Source organism: Malus domestica, chromosome 16 (genome assembly GCF_042453785.1).
Source record: "Malus domestica chromosome 16, GDT2T_hap1".
NCBI classification, from domain to species: Eukaryota; Viridiplantae; Streptophyta; class Magnoliopsida; order Rosales; family Rosaceae; genus Malus; species Malus domestica.
This window is the reverse complement of record NC_091676.1, coordinates 19,457,459-19,476,621: the sequence shown is the minus strand read 5'-3', so window position 1 is coordinate 19,476,621 and position 19,163 is coordinate 19,457,459. Positions and strand designations below refer to the sequence as shown.

The 19,163-nt window shown below is 40.4% G+C and overlaps 2 protein-coding genes, 1 long non-coding RNA gene and 1 pseudogene across 3 annotated transcripts; 3 read left to right on the top strand and 1 right to left on the bottom strand.

The window, feature by feature from the left end:
* Positions 1–37: 37 nt before the first annotated feature.
* LOC139192940 (uncharacterized) lies at positions 38–1,831 on the bottom strand. The gene is made up of 2 exons (XR_011577504.1): positions 486–1,831; positions 38–391 (listed from the first exon to the last, which is right to left on the bottom strand). It is a non-coding gene; the product is annotated as an uncharacterized lncRNA (long non-coding RNA).
* A 6,064-nt stretch (positions 1,832–7,895) lies between these two features.
* On the top strand, positions 7,896–8,541 carry LOC103404042 (BAG family molecular chaperone regulator 5, mitochondrial-like; annotated as a pseudogene).
* Positions 8,542–9,689: 1,148 nt separating this feature from the next.
* LOC139192729 (actin-related protein 9-like) lies at positions 9,690–12,170 on the top strand. Its single transcript, XM_070815348.1, has 7 exons — positions 9,690–9,810; positions 9,900–9,972; positions 10,129–10,237; positions 10,348–10,407; positions 10,503–10,568; positions 10,860–10,962; positions 11,108–12,170. The coding sequence occupies exons 4-7, from the start codon at positions 10,405–10,407 to the stop codon at positions 11,359–11,361; spliced, it is 426 nt and encodes a 141-aa protein (XP_070671449.1). The 5' UTR covers positions 9,690–9,810; positions 9,900–9,972; positions 10,129–10,237; positions 10,348–10,404; the 3' UTR covers positions 11,362–12,170.
* Positions 12,171–12,281: 111 nt separating this feature from the next.
* Positions 12,282–19,041, top strand: LOC103404041 (actin-related protein 9-like). The gene is made up of 10 exons (XM_070815350.1): positions 12,282–12,326; positions 12,615–12,724; positions 12,876–12,965; positions 13,490–13,633; positions 13,873–14,004; positions 14,979–15,068; positions 15,195–15,222; positions 15,320–15,510; positions 15,715–15,764; positions 16,843–19,041. The coding sequence occupies exons 3-8, from the start codon at positions 12,930–12,932 to the stop codon at positions 15,343–15,345; spliced, it is 456 nt and encodes a 151-aa protein (XP_070671451.1). The 5' UTR covers positions 12,282–12,326; positions 12,615–12,724; positions 12,876–12,929; the 3' UTR covers positions 15,346–15,510; positions 15,715–15,764; positions 16,843–19,041.
* The last annotated feature ends 122 nt before the right edge of the window (positions 19,042–19,163 follow it).

Here is a 19,163-nt window from a genome sequence, read left to right as displayed (position 1 = left end):
GACTTAAATGTAATTATGTGATAAAGGAAGGGGTAAATATGTAATAAGTGAGGAGTCTTTATTCTATAAAATGACCCATCACCCTCACAATGGAGGAGGGCCATTTCTTAAGGCTCTTTCATCCTCTCAAAGCTTTCACATTACAGAGCTCCCTCACTCCCCTCACCTCTAAGATAAATACATAATCAGTGTGGACGTAGCCCAAACCTTGGGGTGAACCACGATACATCTTGTGTTATTTACATTATTTGCAGATTCACAGTCGGATTTACGTTGTACTAAGACTTTCGGTTTTGTGCATCAACATTTGGCGCCATCTGTGGGAATCGACACAAAAAACTATGTCGGTTCTTTTTCATTTTTTTTCACCTCCACCGTGAATCTGCAAAATCTGCATAAATCCAAAAACCCACAATTTTTTCCATCACAAATTACATGTCAACCATGGCCAACTCTAATAAACCAAAAACCTAAAGTAAACCCACCAAGCAAACACACCAAAAGCTTCAAAAGCACCATGAGAACAAGAACCCGAGGCCCCAAAAGGGGAAGAAGAAGCCGGCGAAGAAACCGCCTTACTGGTCAGTTGTGAGAGGCCTACTAACCTGCAAACACCTCCAACCGGTTCAGCTACCACAAAAGCAAAAGCAACCAAATGAGCAACAAGCCATGAAGGAAGCTAATACAGTCAAGAAATGCAAGAAAATGAGATGTTTCGGCTCGTTGCGTAACAACACAAAAATAATGCAGAGGCCGGAAATGTTAGCATCTCCAAAAGACCATAAAGAAAAGAACTTTCGAAGGAGAAAGGAGTTTTGCTGCTAAGGAGAAGAAAATGAATGGGTCATCGTCAGCACAAAATCCCAGTTCTAGCTATGGCATCTCAATTTCTGATTCAAGAAACTTCCACCACCCACACGAAGCTTCAAGAACCACCTTCATCCTCAATCCCTCTCATCTTCCCTCCAATTTTCTCTAAATATACACAATCCCCACCTCCAAAATCCAACCAAATCCCCAAATCTCCCAAATCCAACCAACTGTCGGCGACGCGTTGCGGAGAGGAAGAGAAAGTGATGCAGTCATCAGAATCCAATGGGATCTATCCGGGTCCAACAACGTCTCCATAACTGTAAAAAAAACGTGAGGTGCGTCATGAGTCAGATTAGGCTGCTCAACAACATGGACGACGACGAAGTCTTCGCGTTTTCGAAGACAATCCAAGCGTCGTACGACCTGGTTGCTCAATCCAAGCAAATGGGTCGGCTGCCTGTGGTGCTATTCGCCACCGGTGGCATCGTGACGCCGGCCGACGCAGCGCTGACGATGCAGTTTTGGTTATGACGGAGTATTTATCAGGTTGGATGTATTCAATTGTTCGGATCCATAGAAGCGGCTGGTGGGCATTGTTCAGGCGGTTAGGAACTACAATGATCCGCATGTGCTGGTGGAGGTGAGTTCCGGGTTGTCAGGCCTGATGGTGGGTTTGGGCTAAGACAGGATCGAACCAATCCTGACTTCCCCGAGATATGCTGCCGTTCAAAACCACTCAAAGCCACGTCAGGAGATGTTGAAGGCCTTGCTGTCGTTCATGGAAGCTGGAATCGACCAAGAAGCTGCTCAGATTCGAAAGCGAAAGTAGCAAGATTTACTTGGTTTTAGAAAGGGAGCAAATTATAATGAAGTTTCATGAGGTGACAGCTCGATTGGAGCAAGCTTTAAGTGGAATCTCCTATGAAAATCTTGACATATCAGATGAAGTTAAGGAACAGGTTGAGCTTGTTCTTGCTCAGTTTAGAAGAGCCAAAGGGAGGTTCGATTCGCCTGATGTTGAGCTCCATGGAGATCTCTTATCCCTTTATAGTAAAAATGAAGCAACAACAGATCCAGCTGTCCTGAGAAGATTGGTGGATAAGTTAGAATTGACAGGTATAGCTGAACTCACACAAGAGTCCCTAGCCTTGCATGAGATGGTTACTTTCAGTAGTGGGGATCCTAGGGAGAGCACCGAGAAGATGCCCACTTTCATCATGAAGGGGAGCGTATGTTCCCACCATGCCACTTTCTGAATAAAAAAATAATAAAAAAAAAACCCCACGAGACAACTGTGAAGAAGATAAGAATTCTTTATTCTTTCATTAATATGTCGTCCACTGCGCCTACGCAGAAAAAGAAGAAGGAGCAGGGAGATCAGAACAGACATCAAGAAAAGTAGAAACAAAAGCAAGGAATAAACACCCTACCAGAATGATGTGATTTACTTTTCTGGTTTCTGAATGATGTAAATTATTTTTCTTATCTTTCGGAGACATCTGTATAAACCCAATCAGAGGGTAAAAAAAAGAAAAAAAAAGCAGCAAGCACAAAATAACACCAACCAGGTGACCAAAACTACGTCCAGTACTATAAAAAATTATTCGGCACCCCGCTGCTATTACCACCAACCAGGTGATCAAAAGTACGCCCAGTACTCCAAAATTATTCGGCAACCTGCCGCTATTACCACCAACCAGGTGATGAAATGTACAACCCGTACTCTAATATCATTTGGCAACTAGCCATTCATGCCACCAACCAGGTGACGAAATGTACAACCCGTACTCTCCTTCATGCCACCAACCAGGTGATCAAAAGTATGCCCAATACTCCAAATTATACATGAGCATTACTCATGTCATTCATACATAAACATTCATGAGCATCACTCATGACAATCATACATAAACATTCATGACCAGCATTCATGTCAACATTCATGAGCATCAATCATGTTAACATTCATAAGCATCACTCATGACAACATCCATGGCCATCACTCATGTCAATCAACATAAACATTCATAAGCATCACTCATGTCAATCAACTTCAAAAGCTTCATTTACAGAGCTCTAGCTTCAAAAGCTTCATTTACAGAACTCTAGCTTCAAAAGCTTCATTTACAAAAGCTCCAGCTTCGAAAGCTTCATTTACAGAGCTCTAGCTTCAAAGCTTCACTTGCAAAGTTTCACCTACAAAGCTTCAGTGCAAGGTATACAAATACCACCTCCGAACAACCGCCACTTCGGCCCATACATGGATTCAATTTGAAGTCTCCAGCCAACAGACTCAATTGACCGAAGACTTGGGGGACTACATTATGTACCAAATATTGGGCCTCAACTGGGCCTCATGAAAAATACTTAAGGGACTTAGCCCATTATCTATGTACTGAGAAGCGAGGCCTTATTCTATAAAAAGGATTCCCTCACTTTCATTAGAGATCACTCATTATTCATGTATTAAAGAGTGAACCCTTATTTTATAAAAGGGACTCCCTCACCATCATTAGAGAGTATCGCCGCCAGCTGAGCAACCGTCTCGCCGCGAGCATCACTCCTAACCCATTATTCATGTACTGAGGAGCAAGCCCTTATTCTATAAAAGGGACTCCCTCACCATCATTAGATAACATCGCCGCCAGCTGAGCAACCACCTCGCCGCGAGCATCACTCATAACCCATCATTTATGTATTGAGGAGCGAGCCCTTATTTTATAAAAGGGACTCCCTCACCACCATTAGAGAGTATCGCCGCCTACTGAGCAACCACCTCGCCGCGAGCATCAATTCTAGCCCATCATTCATGTATTGAAGAGCGAGCCCTTATTCTATAAAAGGGACTCCTTCACCTTCAAACGCCACAAAGCCGAGCCAACCAAGGCAACATAAGCCACGAGCCGAGTAGCCTCGCAACGTGTGCTACTTCTAGTTGAGCATCATTTCAAATTGAGCACTGCCTCATATCGAGCATCAGTTCAAGACAGCATTTAGTTACTTCGGCCCACATTTGGACTGAATTTCAAGTCTCCAGCCAAAAGACTTTTTTGACTGAATACTTGGGGGACTACTGTTTATACCATATTTAGGGCCTCATATTTAGACCTCGTATAAATACTCACGGGACTTAAATGTAATTATGTGATAAAGGAATGGGCAAATATGTAATAAGTGAAGAGTCCTTATTCTATAAAATGACCCATCACACTCACAATGGAGGAGGGCCATTTCTTAAGGCTCCTTCATCCTCTCAAAACTCTCACATTATAGAGCTCCCTCACTCCCCTCACCTCTCAGATAAATACATAATCAGTGTGGACGTAGTCCAAACCTTGGGGTGAACCACAATACATCTTGTATTATTTACATTACTTGCAGATTCACGGTCTGATTTACGTTGTACCAAGACCTCCGGTTTTGTGCATCAACAAAGTTAGCTTTTCTTCCAAGGCTTATGCCTTACTTTTTGTGAGTCTTGTCCATTATCCATATTATGTAGGAAGTGTTGTTTCTTAAGGTCAATGGATTATTAAAAGCTTGGTTAACTTTGAAAATGCTTTTGAGATTAAGTACTTAGTTCTATGATTTCAAGATGGTTTTCCCCAATCCTATTCCCTTACCTTGACACATCACAGTTGCATCATGAGCAAGTATTCATCTCTGTATTACTGTTTTTGTACGCCCTTGAAGAGTTGTCTCTTAAGAATTGCATTGCATATAATTTTGTCAAACACTTGTCTTATCAATATCTCTTGGAAGCATCGATATCCAAATTGTCACAGCCCGTCCCGAATTTTTTTTTATGGGGTGAAATGACTAAAGTACCCTTCAACGTTTTGTGGGGTTGTGGGGTCTAAGCTTAGGATTTGGACCCATTTCTTTTATTCCTAAGTGTTTGGAACTTAAGTTATTTTCTTGTTTTTGGTTGGGGACCAATCCGGACCACACATACACCCACACACACACACATGTTGACTCTCTCTCTTTATTCCCTCTCTTGGACTTCTTTCCATTTCCGTACAATTGTACGAACAAACTTCAAACCAACCTTTGCAGGCGCGGATCAAGGCTGTGAAGGCGGGGATGTTCGTGGTGTTGAGTAAATCACGTTGGTATATTCAAACACCCCATTTGAGCATTGTATGAAAAGTTATTTCCTAGTTTGTGTATGTGCTTTAAATAACGTTTATTTAATTATTTAGCATATAAGGGAGACCTATCTGGAGGACGAGAACCATCAATCGAGGCTCGAGGGATACGACCTTTCGACATATCAGTGAGTGGGCTTTTGGTTTTCCGTATATACCTATATACTTGAAATTTTTCCCAGAAAATAAAAAATTGAATGATTATACGTTTTGAAATGCCATGTAAAGTATCCACCTATTTTATTTATGCATTAGTAGTTGCATATATTTATGATTGGTGCTGCAGACGCACAGGTAAATGCCAGGTAAGTTCATAAATTAAAGATATGAGATTACTTCAGTTATGCGAGATATGATGTGATGTATTAAGAGCTCATAAACCTGCACCCCGATGTTAGTGCTCCCGCCCAGAGTTAGAGCACAGTCCTTCACGTAATGTTCACCTCCCGCACCATATGCTCACTTTGGATCGAAGTTAGGTGCACAGGCTTGTCGTACAAACCACTTTAGGTGGTTCCGACTCGTAGGTGACCCGTGATCATTCGCACAGTCTTCACGTGATCGTAGCACTAGAGCATATTTATTTTACACCTAGTCTTTCATACAGACCACTTTAGATGGTTCCAACTCGTGTGCAGGATTTGATATGATTGAGATTGGTTATGAGCCATATACTCAGTCGTGCTGGTAACGTTAAGTGGATACGGCTGATATGATATCTGGCATTGATATATTTACTTATGGCATTTCATTGAGATACTTTGGCATGGTATATTTCTATGGATTTTCATCTTGAGCATGATTTCTAATATAGCATATATTAATTTCTAGGAAATTATACAGGTTTTACGGCGAGGGGTTAGAACTTTTGAGAAATGAAATGATTTTGAAAAGCTTTGTTTTTGCCCACTCACACTTCCTGTTTTGCACCCCTCTAGGTTTTAGGTAGAAGTGCTTTGGTGGCTCACGTGGATTTCGACGGTCATTCTGATAGAACATCACAATTGTAGGATCACCTTTGGGTGTTATGTAATGAGTACTTTTCCAGTCGGACTGCACTTATACTATTTATGCTCTGATTGTGTATTTCACATTTAATCTCGCACTTGCACCTTATCTTAAATAGTACTGCTAATAGTTGGATTTTTTTTTATTTACTCATATTTCTCTATATCAATTTTGCTTCTGCACTGTGCACATGGTTACGTCACTCTCACGTGACAGTCAGCATGCCCCCGATCTAGGTCAGGGTGTGTCACAAACTACTTTTTCTTATCCCCCTCATGGCTTGTGCTTTAGCTATAGTTTATTGGTGCAAAGATTCAATTGTTATCTTGACCTCTATCATCTTAATGAGCTGCTTTCGGTTGTTTGGGTACATTTGTCTATGCTTATGCTCAAATTTGTATGTCAATGGACATCTTCATGTTCTGTTAAGTCATTGTCACTCATTAGAAAATTAAGTCATGATTTAGGTTTATGGAGGACGTGTTTTCATGAAGCTCATCATTTTTGGGGGAGTTGGGTCACTTACATGTTCTTACTTGTTGCTTCACTTTGCTTGGACATGCTCATATGATATATTGCTAATTCCTTATCCCTTTTGCTTTTGTTGTTCTTGTATTGTATTTTGCTATAAATTAGAAAATTGCATGTGACATTATTGCCTTATCTTTGTCTTACCATGACAAAGTGTGGGAGAAACATTTCAGTTAATTTCAGTTGTGCCTAATATCCTTGCAAGCTGGTCACCCATTCACTTGTTTTTGTCAAGATTTGTGAAGTCTAGACTTTTAGGTTTGGCTTTCTTTGTCAACATGGTATTGTACCACATGCTCAATCTAGCTTTAAGGCTTTTCTCTATTTATGGGCTGTGTTTGCTGGGAAGAAATGTTCAAGAATGTGGCACATCTCACTTCAAAAGGTTTATTCATGCATGTACATTTCACATCTACTTTCATGTTTCTTTCTAACTACCTTAGTTATCCAGTCAGCGTTGCACATAGATTTCCAACAAACTGGGCACGTAATTTAATACCTGCCAACATGGGCTAACTGACAGCTTTTTAGCGAATGTCTGTTTTTCACCCTTGATTTTTTCAGTTTGTTTTGAAGCTTAACATGTGTCATGTGGGTTGAAAAATGAACCAAAGCTTTTGGGGTTAAGATCCTTAGCTGGTTCCTTAGTTCATTTGGGGTTTTCATATTATATTCCTTGAGAGAGAGAAAAGAGCATTAAGGCCTCACCTTCCTCTTTGTTTTTCATTTATGAAATCCCAATTGCAAAACCTTCTTTCATGCATTAAACACCAAGTCATTGAAGAATAGGGTTGCATTTTCTTTTTTCTTTTTTTTTTCTTTCTTCCTCCCTCTTATTCTTCTTCTTTTTGCAGGTCGCTAGGGTTTTTTTTTTTTGTAAATATTCAGGTTTTTTTTAATTAAAAATTATGATTTTTTTTGCCATGTGGCAGACACGTGGCATATATGTGGTAGCCACGTCAGCATTTAACGGATCAATGGATGGAAAATGTAACGGAGATATTATTTTGAAATAAAATAGTACTTAAGGTATGAAAGTGAAATGTTTTAAAGATGTTGTAACGAATTGAAATAGAGCCCAAACCTGGGGTATGAAAGTGTAATTTACCCTAAAATAAAAAACTAGAAAAACCCTTCCTTTGTCTCCCTTCCTTCCCCCCCACCCTTCTGCAACTCCCAAAATCCTCTATTCTCCCCGCAACCCCCAAACCCATATCCCCCATCTTCATCTTCTTCCCTGCAACCCAGAAATGATAACCCCTCCCCCACCCCACCCTACCTGCGTCCACCATCCCAAAACCAGAAACCAAGAACACCCCGCTCCCCACTCGCGACCCTCCCTCCTTCCGTACCCACCCTATTTCCTTCTCTACACACCCCCACCTTTTTTTCACACTCACTCAAATTCACCAGGGCTTAGCCAAAGATGATGAAACCCTCTCGCAGTCGCAGACTCAGCTTCTCCTCCTCCACCTCCACCATCGTCACCTACACCCTTCATAATGACCAACTTGCCCCTCTCGCCACCATCGAAATTCCCATCCAGTCCTCGGACGCCCCAATTCCCATCACCCTTCACTTACCGCAATCCACCGCAACCATCAAAATTCAATCGACCTACCGGGCCTACCTCATCCGCACCCACTTCAAAACAATCGTAGCCGTCCACTCTGAGGCTGATGAGTTCTAGCACCTGATCCAACGGTAGGAAACTGTCGATTCCGTCAGGACAAGTGAGCGCGAGAAGCTGAGGATGAATGAGTCCCTGATGTGGCTGCTGTTGAAGCTGGACTCAGTCTTCGGGGTGGACCCTGCGATGAGGGAAGCAAGGAGAAAGGTGAGCCGTCGGATCGTGGGGCTGCAGGAGATCGTGGACGCGATCATATCGGAAGACGTGGATGGCTTCTGGGGTGGCAAAGATGGTGGGTTTAGGAGGAACTGGGACGACGTCTTTGCGGAGATGGAGGAGGAGGTGTGCAGGGACAAATGAGGGGAAGAGATGGAGAGGTTTTGCGCTCAGTGTATGGGGTTTTTCTAGTTTTTTTTTTAATTTTAATATTTAGAAGATTTAGGTTTTTTAAAAAAAAAAATTTAAAAATTATTTTTTTTGACACGTGGCAGCCACATCAGCACAAATGTGGCAGCCACATCAGCACAAATGTGGCAGCCACGTCAGCATTTAACATACTAATGGATAGAAAATCTAACGGATGTGTTATTTTGAAATAAAATGGTGCTGGATGTATGAAAGTGAAATGTTTTAAAGTTGTTGTATGAAGTTGTAATAAACCTTAAACCTGAGGGGCTACTATGTAATTTACCCAATAATTTTAGTGTGTATATAGAGATGGGTAACGGTTATGGCGGGCGGGTAACCGCGGTTATTTATCCATAACCGTTTATTCTCATACTCGCATAACCGTTTACCCGTTGGGTAATTGTCTAAACGGTTATACTCATACCCATAACCATTTATAAACATTTAACCATACCTATAACCGTGTACCCATTTAACCGTAACCGTTTAGTACCTGTTTACCCATTTATCTTTTTTAAAACCGTTTATCCTTTCTTTTTTCCCATTTAATCATTTTTCACCCGTCTACTTGTTTTTTTTAACAACTTAAAAATTAAAAAAGAAAAATTTGTCATAATTTTGTTTTTCTAACAATTACATCGTACATTTCCGCATTTTAATTTTTTAAGTCTGTATACCATTTCAATAATTGAAATAATAGTTTACAGACAATATTTTTAAGCAATGAAGATAATAAAAAATTTGCTAAGTATTCTTGGGTTACGAAAACTGTTAAAAGACAATATTCTTGGGTTATTTGACTCGGAATGTAAAATATTAACATAATCTATATAATGAATCATGAAATGTAAAGTGGCTAAGGAAAACTATATTATATTAGCTATAGAAATCATGCACTATAGTCAATAGCATTGATCTTAAGTTTTGTCCGATAGGGAATATAGTTTGTGTTAATTTTACATGTATAAAATAAATGGGTAAATGGTTACCCATTTATAACCGCGGTAATACCCATAATCACCCATTTAAATTTTACGGGTAAACGGTTATACCCATAACCGTTTATTTATCTAAACGGTTACCTATAACCGTAATCGTGAAATTTAAAATAAAAGATTCGAACCGGTCTGGGTCAGACCAGGCTTCGGGTTGAACACAAATAGAAGGGTAGGCCTAGGAGTAAACAGAAGAAAACTACACGGTACAGACTGACTGTAAGCACGAAGCGAAGCAAAATCAAGCAGGCGAATCGCCATTTGAAGCTCCATGGTACGAGCCCTCTGTCTCCCCTCTCTGTCTCCCCTCTCTGTCTCTCTCTTTCTTATTATTTACAAAGCTTTTGCCCTGCTACTTCCCAGGATTACCTGAAATCCGTGGTCCCTTCACAGCTGCTCTCCGAACGAGGCTCCAACCTGGTCGTCATCAACCCAGGTACTTAATCTCCCAGTTTTTTACAGCTCCATTCGAATTTTCAGCAAAAACCCATCAAACTTGATTATGAAAATTGCAAAACCCACCCCCAATTCAATTTTTAGTCCCTAATTTTGGTCCTTTCAATTGTGGGTTGTTGTTGTTCTGGGAGTTCAGGTTCTGCAAACATTAGAATTGGCTTGCTTCGAAGGACACCCCTCTAAATATTCCCCATTGCATTGCGAGGCACACCACACAAGAACACAGGAGAAATGTTCAAGACCAGGTTTCATGTTGTTCCGTAACTTTACGTTGTATTTGTTGTTTCGTGTGGTTTGGTTGGTTGTGGTTGATTGTTGGTGCTTTTAATTTCTTTGGAATGCATTTGGGGTTCAGTTGCTCAATACTCAAGTTGCGACTACGCAGTACAAGGACCGCCAAAAGGCTTATGATATGGTGAGTATATGGACATTGCTTAGTTTTATGTGTTAACTGGTTAGATTTCTATTTGGAGTTTGAATTGAAGTTTTGTTATTTCTCCCCTTTTGAAGATTGCATCGTTCTTGAAGATACCATTTATAGATAAAGAGGTTGCTAACAATTCTTACCCACGCAAGGTACGTGTGATAATTGATCAGATTTATCTGCTTGAAATTAGCATTGTGTATGTTCATCGTTATAGAGATAACGCACTATGCACCTTCCCTAGTACCAGTGATTTTTTATTTGTATCACTTTTTTGGCTTTTTATTTTATTTCAATATGAAGATCTGAGTGGATATAAAGAAAACTTTTTTAATGACCTAAACACTACGGAGACCGATGTAAAAGCAGCTTGACCTTTATGATGTGTTTTGGTCATTGGTGATTATGTGTTTTGTTCATTGAAATGATGAAGCTGATTGCAGATGGGACACATTGATGGACTTAAACCACATAATAGTAGAAAGGACACAGCATTGGATTGGACAGATGTATATGAAAAGGAACCTAGTTCGTCTTCAGCATTAGGTAATACCAAGAGTCCTTGTGTGCCAGTTGTTCTACTTTTCCTGATTGGGTGTATGGGCATTTAACTTTATGTTATTCCATTACAACAACCCATATCATCTCTTTTTGGCTCACATTTCCTGAAATTTTCTTGATTACTATGCAGAAAGTTCAGAGAACAAAAGCACTACTAGTGAGGGTTTGAGCCAGCATGAAGGTGCAGATACTGAGGAGCTTGGCTCTGGCAATCACAAATACAAAAAGGTCATTTATGGTGAGGAAGCACTAAAAATATCCCCACAGCGGCGGTATCCGTGCCCATGTCGGCGGCGTATCGGAGGCATGTCCAAGCCGTTGACCGGTGTCTTGAATGTGTCCAACTTGTGTCAGGGGCGTATCAGAGGCGTGTCGGAGTGTTGAATTGTCTGATACTCTGACACTTTGGGGTTTTGGAGTGTCCGTGCAACCTAGCACGGTATGCAAATGCTTTCAACTTGATGAATATGGGTGTCAGTCAGCTGAACTTATCCCCTAGTTTTACCGAAGATGTTTTTCCTAAGTATATTGTGACAACAAGAAAGCTTCATTCCGGACTAGCCTGTTTCAAGTTGCACATATCCTTCCTGATTAGTGGATTATTCTATAACAAAAAATCTTCTATCAAGATCCCCGTTTTGCATCCTTCTCAATGAGCTTATAACTTTCCTTGAGCTGATATCATTTTTACCAGGGGACTACACAAATTTGGATATAGAAATGTTCGGAGTGAGTTAACCATTTCTATGTCATTCCGAGGTAAAGTAGGAGTAGCCGAAATTGAAGGAAAGATGAGAGAAAATCGGTTCCGGTGATTTGGACATGGGCAAAGAAGGCCGACTGACGCTCCGGTTCGAAGATGTGACTACGGGACAGAGGTTCAGGGCCGAAGGGGTAGAGGAAGACCTAGGAAAACTTTGGAAGAGACTCTAAGAAAAGACTTAGAGTACTTGGATCGAACGGAAGACATGACACAAAACCGAGCGCAATGGCGTTCTAGGATTCATAAATATGTAGTGGTGATAATTTGCATATCATGGTGGAGTTTGTTGTTTCTGTTCATAATTACATCATTTTGCCTAATTGATGTTATCTAGTTCAAAGGTGTCTGCTTGTTTGTTTGGTTTTATTAGATATCTGAATTCAATCTGAAACTCTTCATAAAATTTTCATGCAATTGAAGAATTATCATACAAGAGGTCGCACTTGGTGCGATGGCAAGTGCCTTCGCCCATGAGCGGTAGGTCTCGGGTTCGAGACTTGGGAGCAGCCTCTCCATAAATGGGGGTAAGGCTAGCCGACATTCACCTCTCCCAGACCCTGCGTAAAGCGGGAGCCTTGTGCACTGGGTACGACCTTTTTTTTGAAGAATTATCATACAGTTTGTTATTTGGAAAGCATGTGAATGTACTAAGTGATACATTCTTTAACCATAAATGTACTAAATGACACATTCTTTAACCATATTCATCATACAGTTTTTTATTTAAGAATTCTCCCTTGCGCTTCTGTGATTCATATCTATCCTGGCCTCCTGTAATTCTGATTATGTAGATTTATTATTCGCTTGAATATATATAAACATTGGCTTGGGAAACAATAGTTATATTTTATGTTGTGTCATTTTCTCCAAGCAGAGTTTGTAGTCTTGCGCGACTTGTGTTTTAGCTCAGCAGTGGTACATCAGCTGAGGAACTTTTCTTTTCTGTATGAAATCTATGCTCAAAGAGATAATGCCACAATTAAAGTTATTTGATTTTTCTACTTTTTCTCAGTGCTATTGACTATCTTTTTCCTTGATTGTTGATTTGCTATTTTTGCAGTAAACTTTGTATTGTCTCGCTGAATCTTCATGGTCTCACCTTTTTATATGATGATTATTGTGTTGGTTACCACAGGAAGGTCAAGCTGCAGCTTCTGGGAATGGATTATCAACAGCATGTGTCATTAAGATGGGAGCTCAGGTGACATCAGTTATTTGCATTGAGGTAACTGCCATTTCCATACCTTCTCTTCCCATCTATTTAACACAAAGAAAGAAACTCAAAAAGTGTGTATAAATATATGATTCCATACAGCCCTGCATATCTGTTCCTATATTCAGAATCAACATGAAAAAAAATGCATGCTTGGTTACTCACAGGCATTTTCTAAAATTACTTTTATATGTGTGTGTGTGTGTCAAGTGCCTTCGCCCATGAGCGGTAGGTCTCGGGTTCGAGACTTGGGAGCAGCCTCTCCATAAAATGGGGGTAAGGCTAGCCGACATTCACCTCTCCCAGACCCTGCGTAAAGCGGGAGCCTTGTGCACTGGGTACGACCTTTATGTGTGTGTGTGTGTCAGCTTCCATTGACGAATCCCTCAAATAAGATTATTTTCCACTGTCACTGCCATCTCTCTTTTCTTTAGCAAGTGTGTTATTACTTTAAGACATCCTTTAGAAAATTCTCATGTAGAAAAAATAATAGAAAAACTAACTCCCTTGGTTGCTCTTTGGTCTTATGTCAATAGCACAGCTGGATTATGCCTAAATCAGGTAGAGTTGGTCTTCCTCTTTGGTCTTCCACTTATGATAATGTATCAGTTGTCTCTTCTATTGTCCACGATGGAGCAGCTTTACCTAATACAGAGAAAACTTTACCTTTTGGTGGAGAGGTGGGTTCTGTTTTTTATAATTCCTTAAGTTTTGACTAAGTAGTAGCTACAGAATGAAATAAATATTCTACCCTTGTTTCTGTAGCTGTCTCTCTTCCATGTTAACTAAAACCGTAAAAGGATAATGTTCACACTCAGTAGCTATTTCTTGAGGATGCAATAATAATATGTTGATTTAATGTTTCATTTTCCATTAAACTTTTCCTTCATGAAGTTAAATTATTAGTGTGTTTATTCAGGACATATCAAGATGCCTTCTTTGGACTCAGAGACATCATCAGACATGGCCACAAATTCGTACTGACATGTTCACCAAGCTGATAGATCTCTTGATGCGTAACAGACTAAAAGAGTCTTATTGTGAGATTAAAGTTAATTCTCCTACTTGTTTCTTGTTTTGTCATGGATTATTCTACATGTGATTAAGTGATTTATCTTCTGTCATCTGCCCTAGCTTCCTTTTGTGATACGTTATGATTCACACCAGTACATACATACATATACATTGGACAAGAAGTCTTTCCAAGCAAAAGCCAAAAGATGCTTTACAAGTAAAAATAAATAAATTATTACAGAGCTTCCACCAGTCTAGGTGAATTGTAACATTGTTTGTAGACATGACGTCCAAAGAGAGGCAAGTTGAGTATCACACTATCATGCTGGTGATGATTCTCTTAAACTAGGTTATGCCTTTAGTGATGTTGTGTATGATGCCTCAAGATTTTCTTGGCCACCCTAAACTCTAGTGGGGTTATAATTATGTATAATATTTCTGTATTGAATTTTTAATTAATGTAAATATCTTGTGAGGACTTACCTACAAGACGACACACACACGCTTTATTGTCTTATTTCATAACTTTGATCCAATTGGTGGTTTTCCATTTTATATGTTTGTTTTGTGCCCCTTTATTAGCCGACCCCACTTAGTGGGAAAAGGCTTTTTTGTTGTTGTTGTTTTGTGCCCCTTTATGTTTTCTTTTTGAAAAAAAATAAATAAAGAGCCAATCATATTTTCCTTCCAGAATATATTAAGATCTAGTACACAACTTGAGGTTTCACAGTGCAAGTAAAAGTTAAAAGAAAGCATTTCAGGTCATGGTGAATCATATATAGAACACAGATGTGAAGCTAGTCCTCTATAACGTAAATATATATTTGGGTCTGTCAAAGTCCCTCAATACTGAAAGAAGGTTTATTATCAGAGTGCTTGAATTTAAGGGCTATATATTAGTCATTTGAATCGAATGGTGTATGGCCAAATAGTGTAGAATGTGTTGGACAAGGGTCCTTTACCTTGGTTCTCAGGTTATGCTTTTTTAATTACTTAGTTCCCTTTATACAGGAGGGGGAGCTAGATGCTGTTGGTGTAGTTCATTCTTATGAAGATGGTATGCCAGCTGGATCTCGTAAGACAAGATTAACTGCTCTCAATGTGCGTCTCTTAAAGTGAATTATAGCTGCTTTAGTCCTGAAATATAATCTTCTGCAAAATTTTTAAAATTTTCTTTTGCATGGGTCCCTCCTATGGGTTTGTTCTTCCCAATGGTTTTGGTCCCAGATGCATATCCTCCTCCTCCTGGTGTTTGGTCAGTTGTGTTTTCCAAGTTAAACTTCTCTGCGACATAATAATACTTGGGATAAATCACTTATTCTTGATAAATATCGGATTGGTTACTTACATAGGTTTCGTGACTATGAGGACATGCTAGAAGATACATGGCACATGGAATTTCCCAGAAGACCTGAAATGTCAGATAGCTTGTTTCCCAACATGAACACCGGGTATCCAAGGTGGGATGGCTTTTCAGCTAAACCAAAGAAAGAAGAAAAAGTTGGCCTTGCAGAAGCCATAACGAGTAGCATTCTTTCAACAGGTAGGTTTCTAGAGTGTCACCTCACCTACTAAGCTTCTCTGTCTGATACCTAAGCACCACTTGGTGGTTTGTTGACGTATAGACCTCCAAAGAAAATTGTTTTGCAGTATACTATTGGTGAGTTTGTCAACTAAGATATACAATGTGTTTCTATATTTGCTTACTTCGTGTAGAAACGAAGAAATGACATATTGTATGTTTTAGGTTGGTGGAGTGGCTTCGACAAGAGGTCTTGTTCCTGCAGTGGAGGAAAGGTCAGTTCTAGTTAAACAAGCCTACTTGTTTGATTAATATTTGTGATTATGATTATGCTTATGATGTTCTATGTGGGTTGTGCATTAAAGTCTTCACATTTTATGAAAAGAGAATCCCACATTGAGTAATTGGTTTTGGGTCGAAAGCTTACATTCTAATGTGGTGTCAGAGCCAGGTTCGGCTGCATGTGAATCCATACAACAAGTGTCTACGTCACCCAATATGTTGTCCACGTGTTTGGCTTGAGTGTTGCCACATGTGAGGGTGCGTGGAGAGTTGTCTCACGTCAGAAAGTTAAAAGGAACCTTGAATGGGATCATAGGGAGTAGGGTTACTCCTCCCATTGCCAATTGTTTTGGGTGTACTCTCAAATTCCTTTAGAGAAAACCCACCATTGTGGACTTTGATTCTTTGGCCTAGAGTTTTGCTAAGTTAGACTTGTGGTTATGTTCATAAACTCATAAAGGTCGGCAAGTTTTAGTGCATAGGTCTCCATGCTTTGAAAAGTTGTTTGTTGTGTGCCCCCCTTTACATTGACCCCTGTTGAGCAAAATTGTCACGAGAACAAATAATTCACTCAACACAATTTCACCCTCGTTCATTTTTACGAAGAGGGTTTTATTAATTTGAGTTCGACCCATTCTAGGCTACGCGCCTATTAATTACAACCTTTCTTTTGGGAAAGGAATACCCTTTGATTCTAACATGAAAATTATGAAATTTGAGGATTGATGTGTTTGTTTGATTTTGCAACTGCATATAGGTCAAGCCCTAGATTGCCTACGTAATCTTTTAAGGGATCAAGTCACTCATTGTTCATGATTTTGGTATTTGGAATTTTAGTGAGTGGATGACCCACTAAAAAGGAATTTTGTGTTTGATCTATCTAGATGAAGTTGGTTGAATGAACCAAGGATTTAATTTGATGTTTCGGTTTTGCGGTTGCATCTAGAATGGGAGACTAGACTGCCTATGTATCCTTGATGGAATCAAATGGCGTAGTATTGGAATGATCAATGAATGAATGACTTAAAGAAAGATTTTGGTGTTTTGGTTTTGACTTGGTGCCTTGTGCAGTTTCCACGGGATTTGATGCAGCTTTGTGCCATTTGGGATTTGATGCGGCATCGTGCCATTTGAGATTTGTTGCGCCTTCGTGTCATTTGGGCCAACTCGGTAATTTAACGGGAGCTTGATCCATTTGTTTTGACGTTGCTCAAATCCACTGATTTGAGGTGGCAAGTCTATCCAGCTTTGTGCTTTGAGATGGTTCGCGTCTAAGGTATTTGGAGTAATTTGCATCCATGAATTGTCGTGGTCGTCGTTGACTCCATGTTTACTTGGACCATATTCAGTCAACGGAGCCCACGTGAATGGCATTCCAAGTTTTGGAGGAGCTCTTATTTTCCTCCCTTGCTGCAGCCCTTAGTGCTTTTGAAACTCCACAAGTTTGACGTAAGATTCAAACATAATGATCAATATTTAAGTCGCAAGAGTTACTAAGGCAGTTGGCACTGGATGCTTCTTTTTGGTTTACATCCACTTCTTGTATACTTGTTCTCCAAGTGTTGCTTTCGGTGCTCAGCGGAAGCAAAGAGGATAAAGAAAGGCGTTGCCTATTGGTGCATTAAATCAAAGAGCAAAGTCTTCTTACTTGAACTCTTTAATTTCAATGCCACGTAAGTGGCTTTCCTCTTGGTGATCGCAATCATGATTTGCCATCTTTTCACCATTTTCTAATAATATTTTGACCCTTTTTCTAGGGAACCGCATGCATGGCATCCCAATTTGTTTGCTCGTCATCACGTGCTATTTGCACACTTGCATTTCCTTTCTTCATGGAACTTATGAAAGCTCCGGAGACTTCTAAGAAAATTGCAGCGTGTTTTCGATCTTCGAAGCAGCAACACATTTGAATATTTAGAGCAACGATAACAGTGCTCTTTGTCTCGCAACGAACTTCATAGAAATGATAGGAAAACAAAGAGTCCTTTGTGCAATAGATTTTTTTGGGAGCCTCCTTTTGACCTTTAAACAGACTTTTAGAACCCCATGTTATATTGGTTTCCTTCAATTAACCCTTTTACTGTCATCACATTGAGGGTGATCAACAACAGAAAAAGAAACATTTGTTTCCAGCAAGCCTTCTATGCATCCATGTGCATCGTCCATTTTTTCTGCAATTCCTGGCTGCCGGTTTGGTCCCAAAAGGAACTTTTTTGTGGCCTCTTCCTTCTCACTGTCCGTGAGTATCGACAGCAACAATTGTCCGCACGAATCCATGAGCTTGCCACCTGGATCATCATGCTCAGATTTATGCGGAGTTGATTGCGGTGGTTGTGTAATGGTGGCGTTGAAGTCCTTGACACAAGCTCGCAAGTTACAGGGTGTTGATGATGGCAAAGGCATAGCGACGGTGGTGCTAGAGCCATTGCAGCGTCTTGGAGGCCTTGGGGCTGTCTTCTGCTGCTGTCGGCTGATGGGGTTGCGGCAGTTCTTGATTCTCTTCTCCGTTGTCGCGACTTTTTTTCAGTCTCTTCTAGCTTTGTGCGACACTGCATCACCAAATCCATCTCCTTCAAGTCACAGAGTGCATGGGCTCCTTCTGGAAGACAACCGGAGATGACGGCTGGAGACATGGCGCGGCTGCTACCTCCGTTTGGGCTTCCGTCTGACTTCGGCGGTTGTTGCAGTGTTATGCGAGGAAGGAAGGGCTGCAGTGTGCGTTGATCGAGAGTCCAAGAGAGGTAGAGAGAGAACTGCAGTGGGCTCACGGTCTCCGAATGTCACCAGTTTGCTGTTGCCCTTCCTTTGTCGGCCGAGACGAGGGTGCACGCTGCAGTCTCTGGGCTCACGGATGGTGCTCTTGCTGGGCAGAGAGGAACCAGGAGCAGCCGTCTGGACCTTGGGGAGTTGACGGCGGCGGGGAGCGGAGAATGTCTCTCTTTCTTCTCTGCATTTTCCTTCTCTGCTCGCCAACCGCATCTTTGCCTTCGTGTTCCGCTGCCTTCACTCCTTCTGCAACTGTTTCTTTGGCATCGTCTTCGTTGTCCCTTGGTGCATGCTTGATACCCAATGTTTGCTTTTGGTTTGTGTAATTGAAGTAGAAGCAATTACAACTTGTTTTGAAATCCTTTTGGTTGTGCATGTAATATACCATTTTTCTTCATCTTTGTTTTGAAATATATTTCCACCCTTGTTAATTTTAATGGCTATATATGGCTTGAAAGTCATTGTAATTGTTACTTATGTTTATTTTAGAGGCATTTTTTAAAATTTTGTCAACTTTTGTTATATGATGGACATGTAATAAGAGATATCACGCTTGACTTCTTACTCCTAAGGATGAAAGAGATGCCAAAATGAAGGATTTTTCTCTAAAACCTTTGGTGTTATTA

What these genes read in the sequence shown, in the direction of transcription:
- LOC139192729 (XM_070815348.1), top strand. An exon ending in ACAATTCTTACCCACGCAAG is followed by an intron (nt 10,569 to 10,859) that starts GTACGTGTGATA and finishes AGCTGATTGCAG; the next exon opens with ATGGGACACATTGATGGACT. An exon ending in TAGTTCGTCTTCAGCATTAG is followed by an intron (nt 10,963 to 11,107) that starts GTAATACCAAGA and finishes ATTACTATGCAG; the next exon opens with AAAGTTCAGAGAACAAAAGC.
- LOC103404041 (XM_070815350.1), top strand. Translation starts at nt 12,930, where the DNA reads ATGGGAGCTCAGGTGACATCAGTTATTTGCATTGAG. An exon ending in CTTTACCTTTTGGTGGAGAG is followed by an intron (nt 13,634 to 13,872) that starts GTGGGTTCTGTT and finishes GTGTTTATTCAG; the next exon opens with GACATATCAAGATGCCTTCT. An exon ending in AGTCTTATTGTGAGATTAAA is followed by an intron (nt 14,005 to 14,978) that starts GTTAATTCTCCT and finishes CCCTTTATACAG; the next exon opens with GAGGGGGAGCTAGATGCTGT.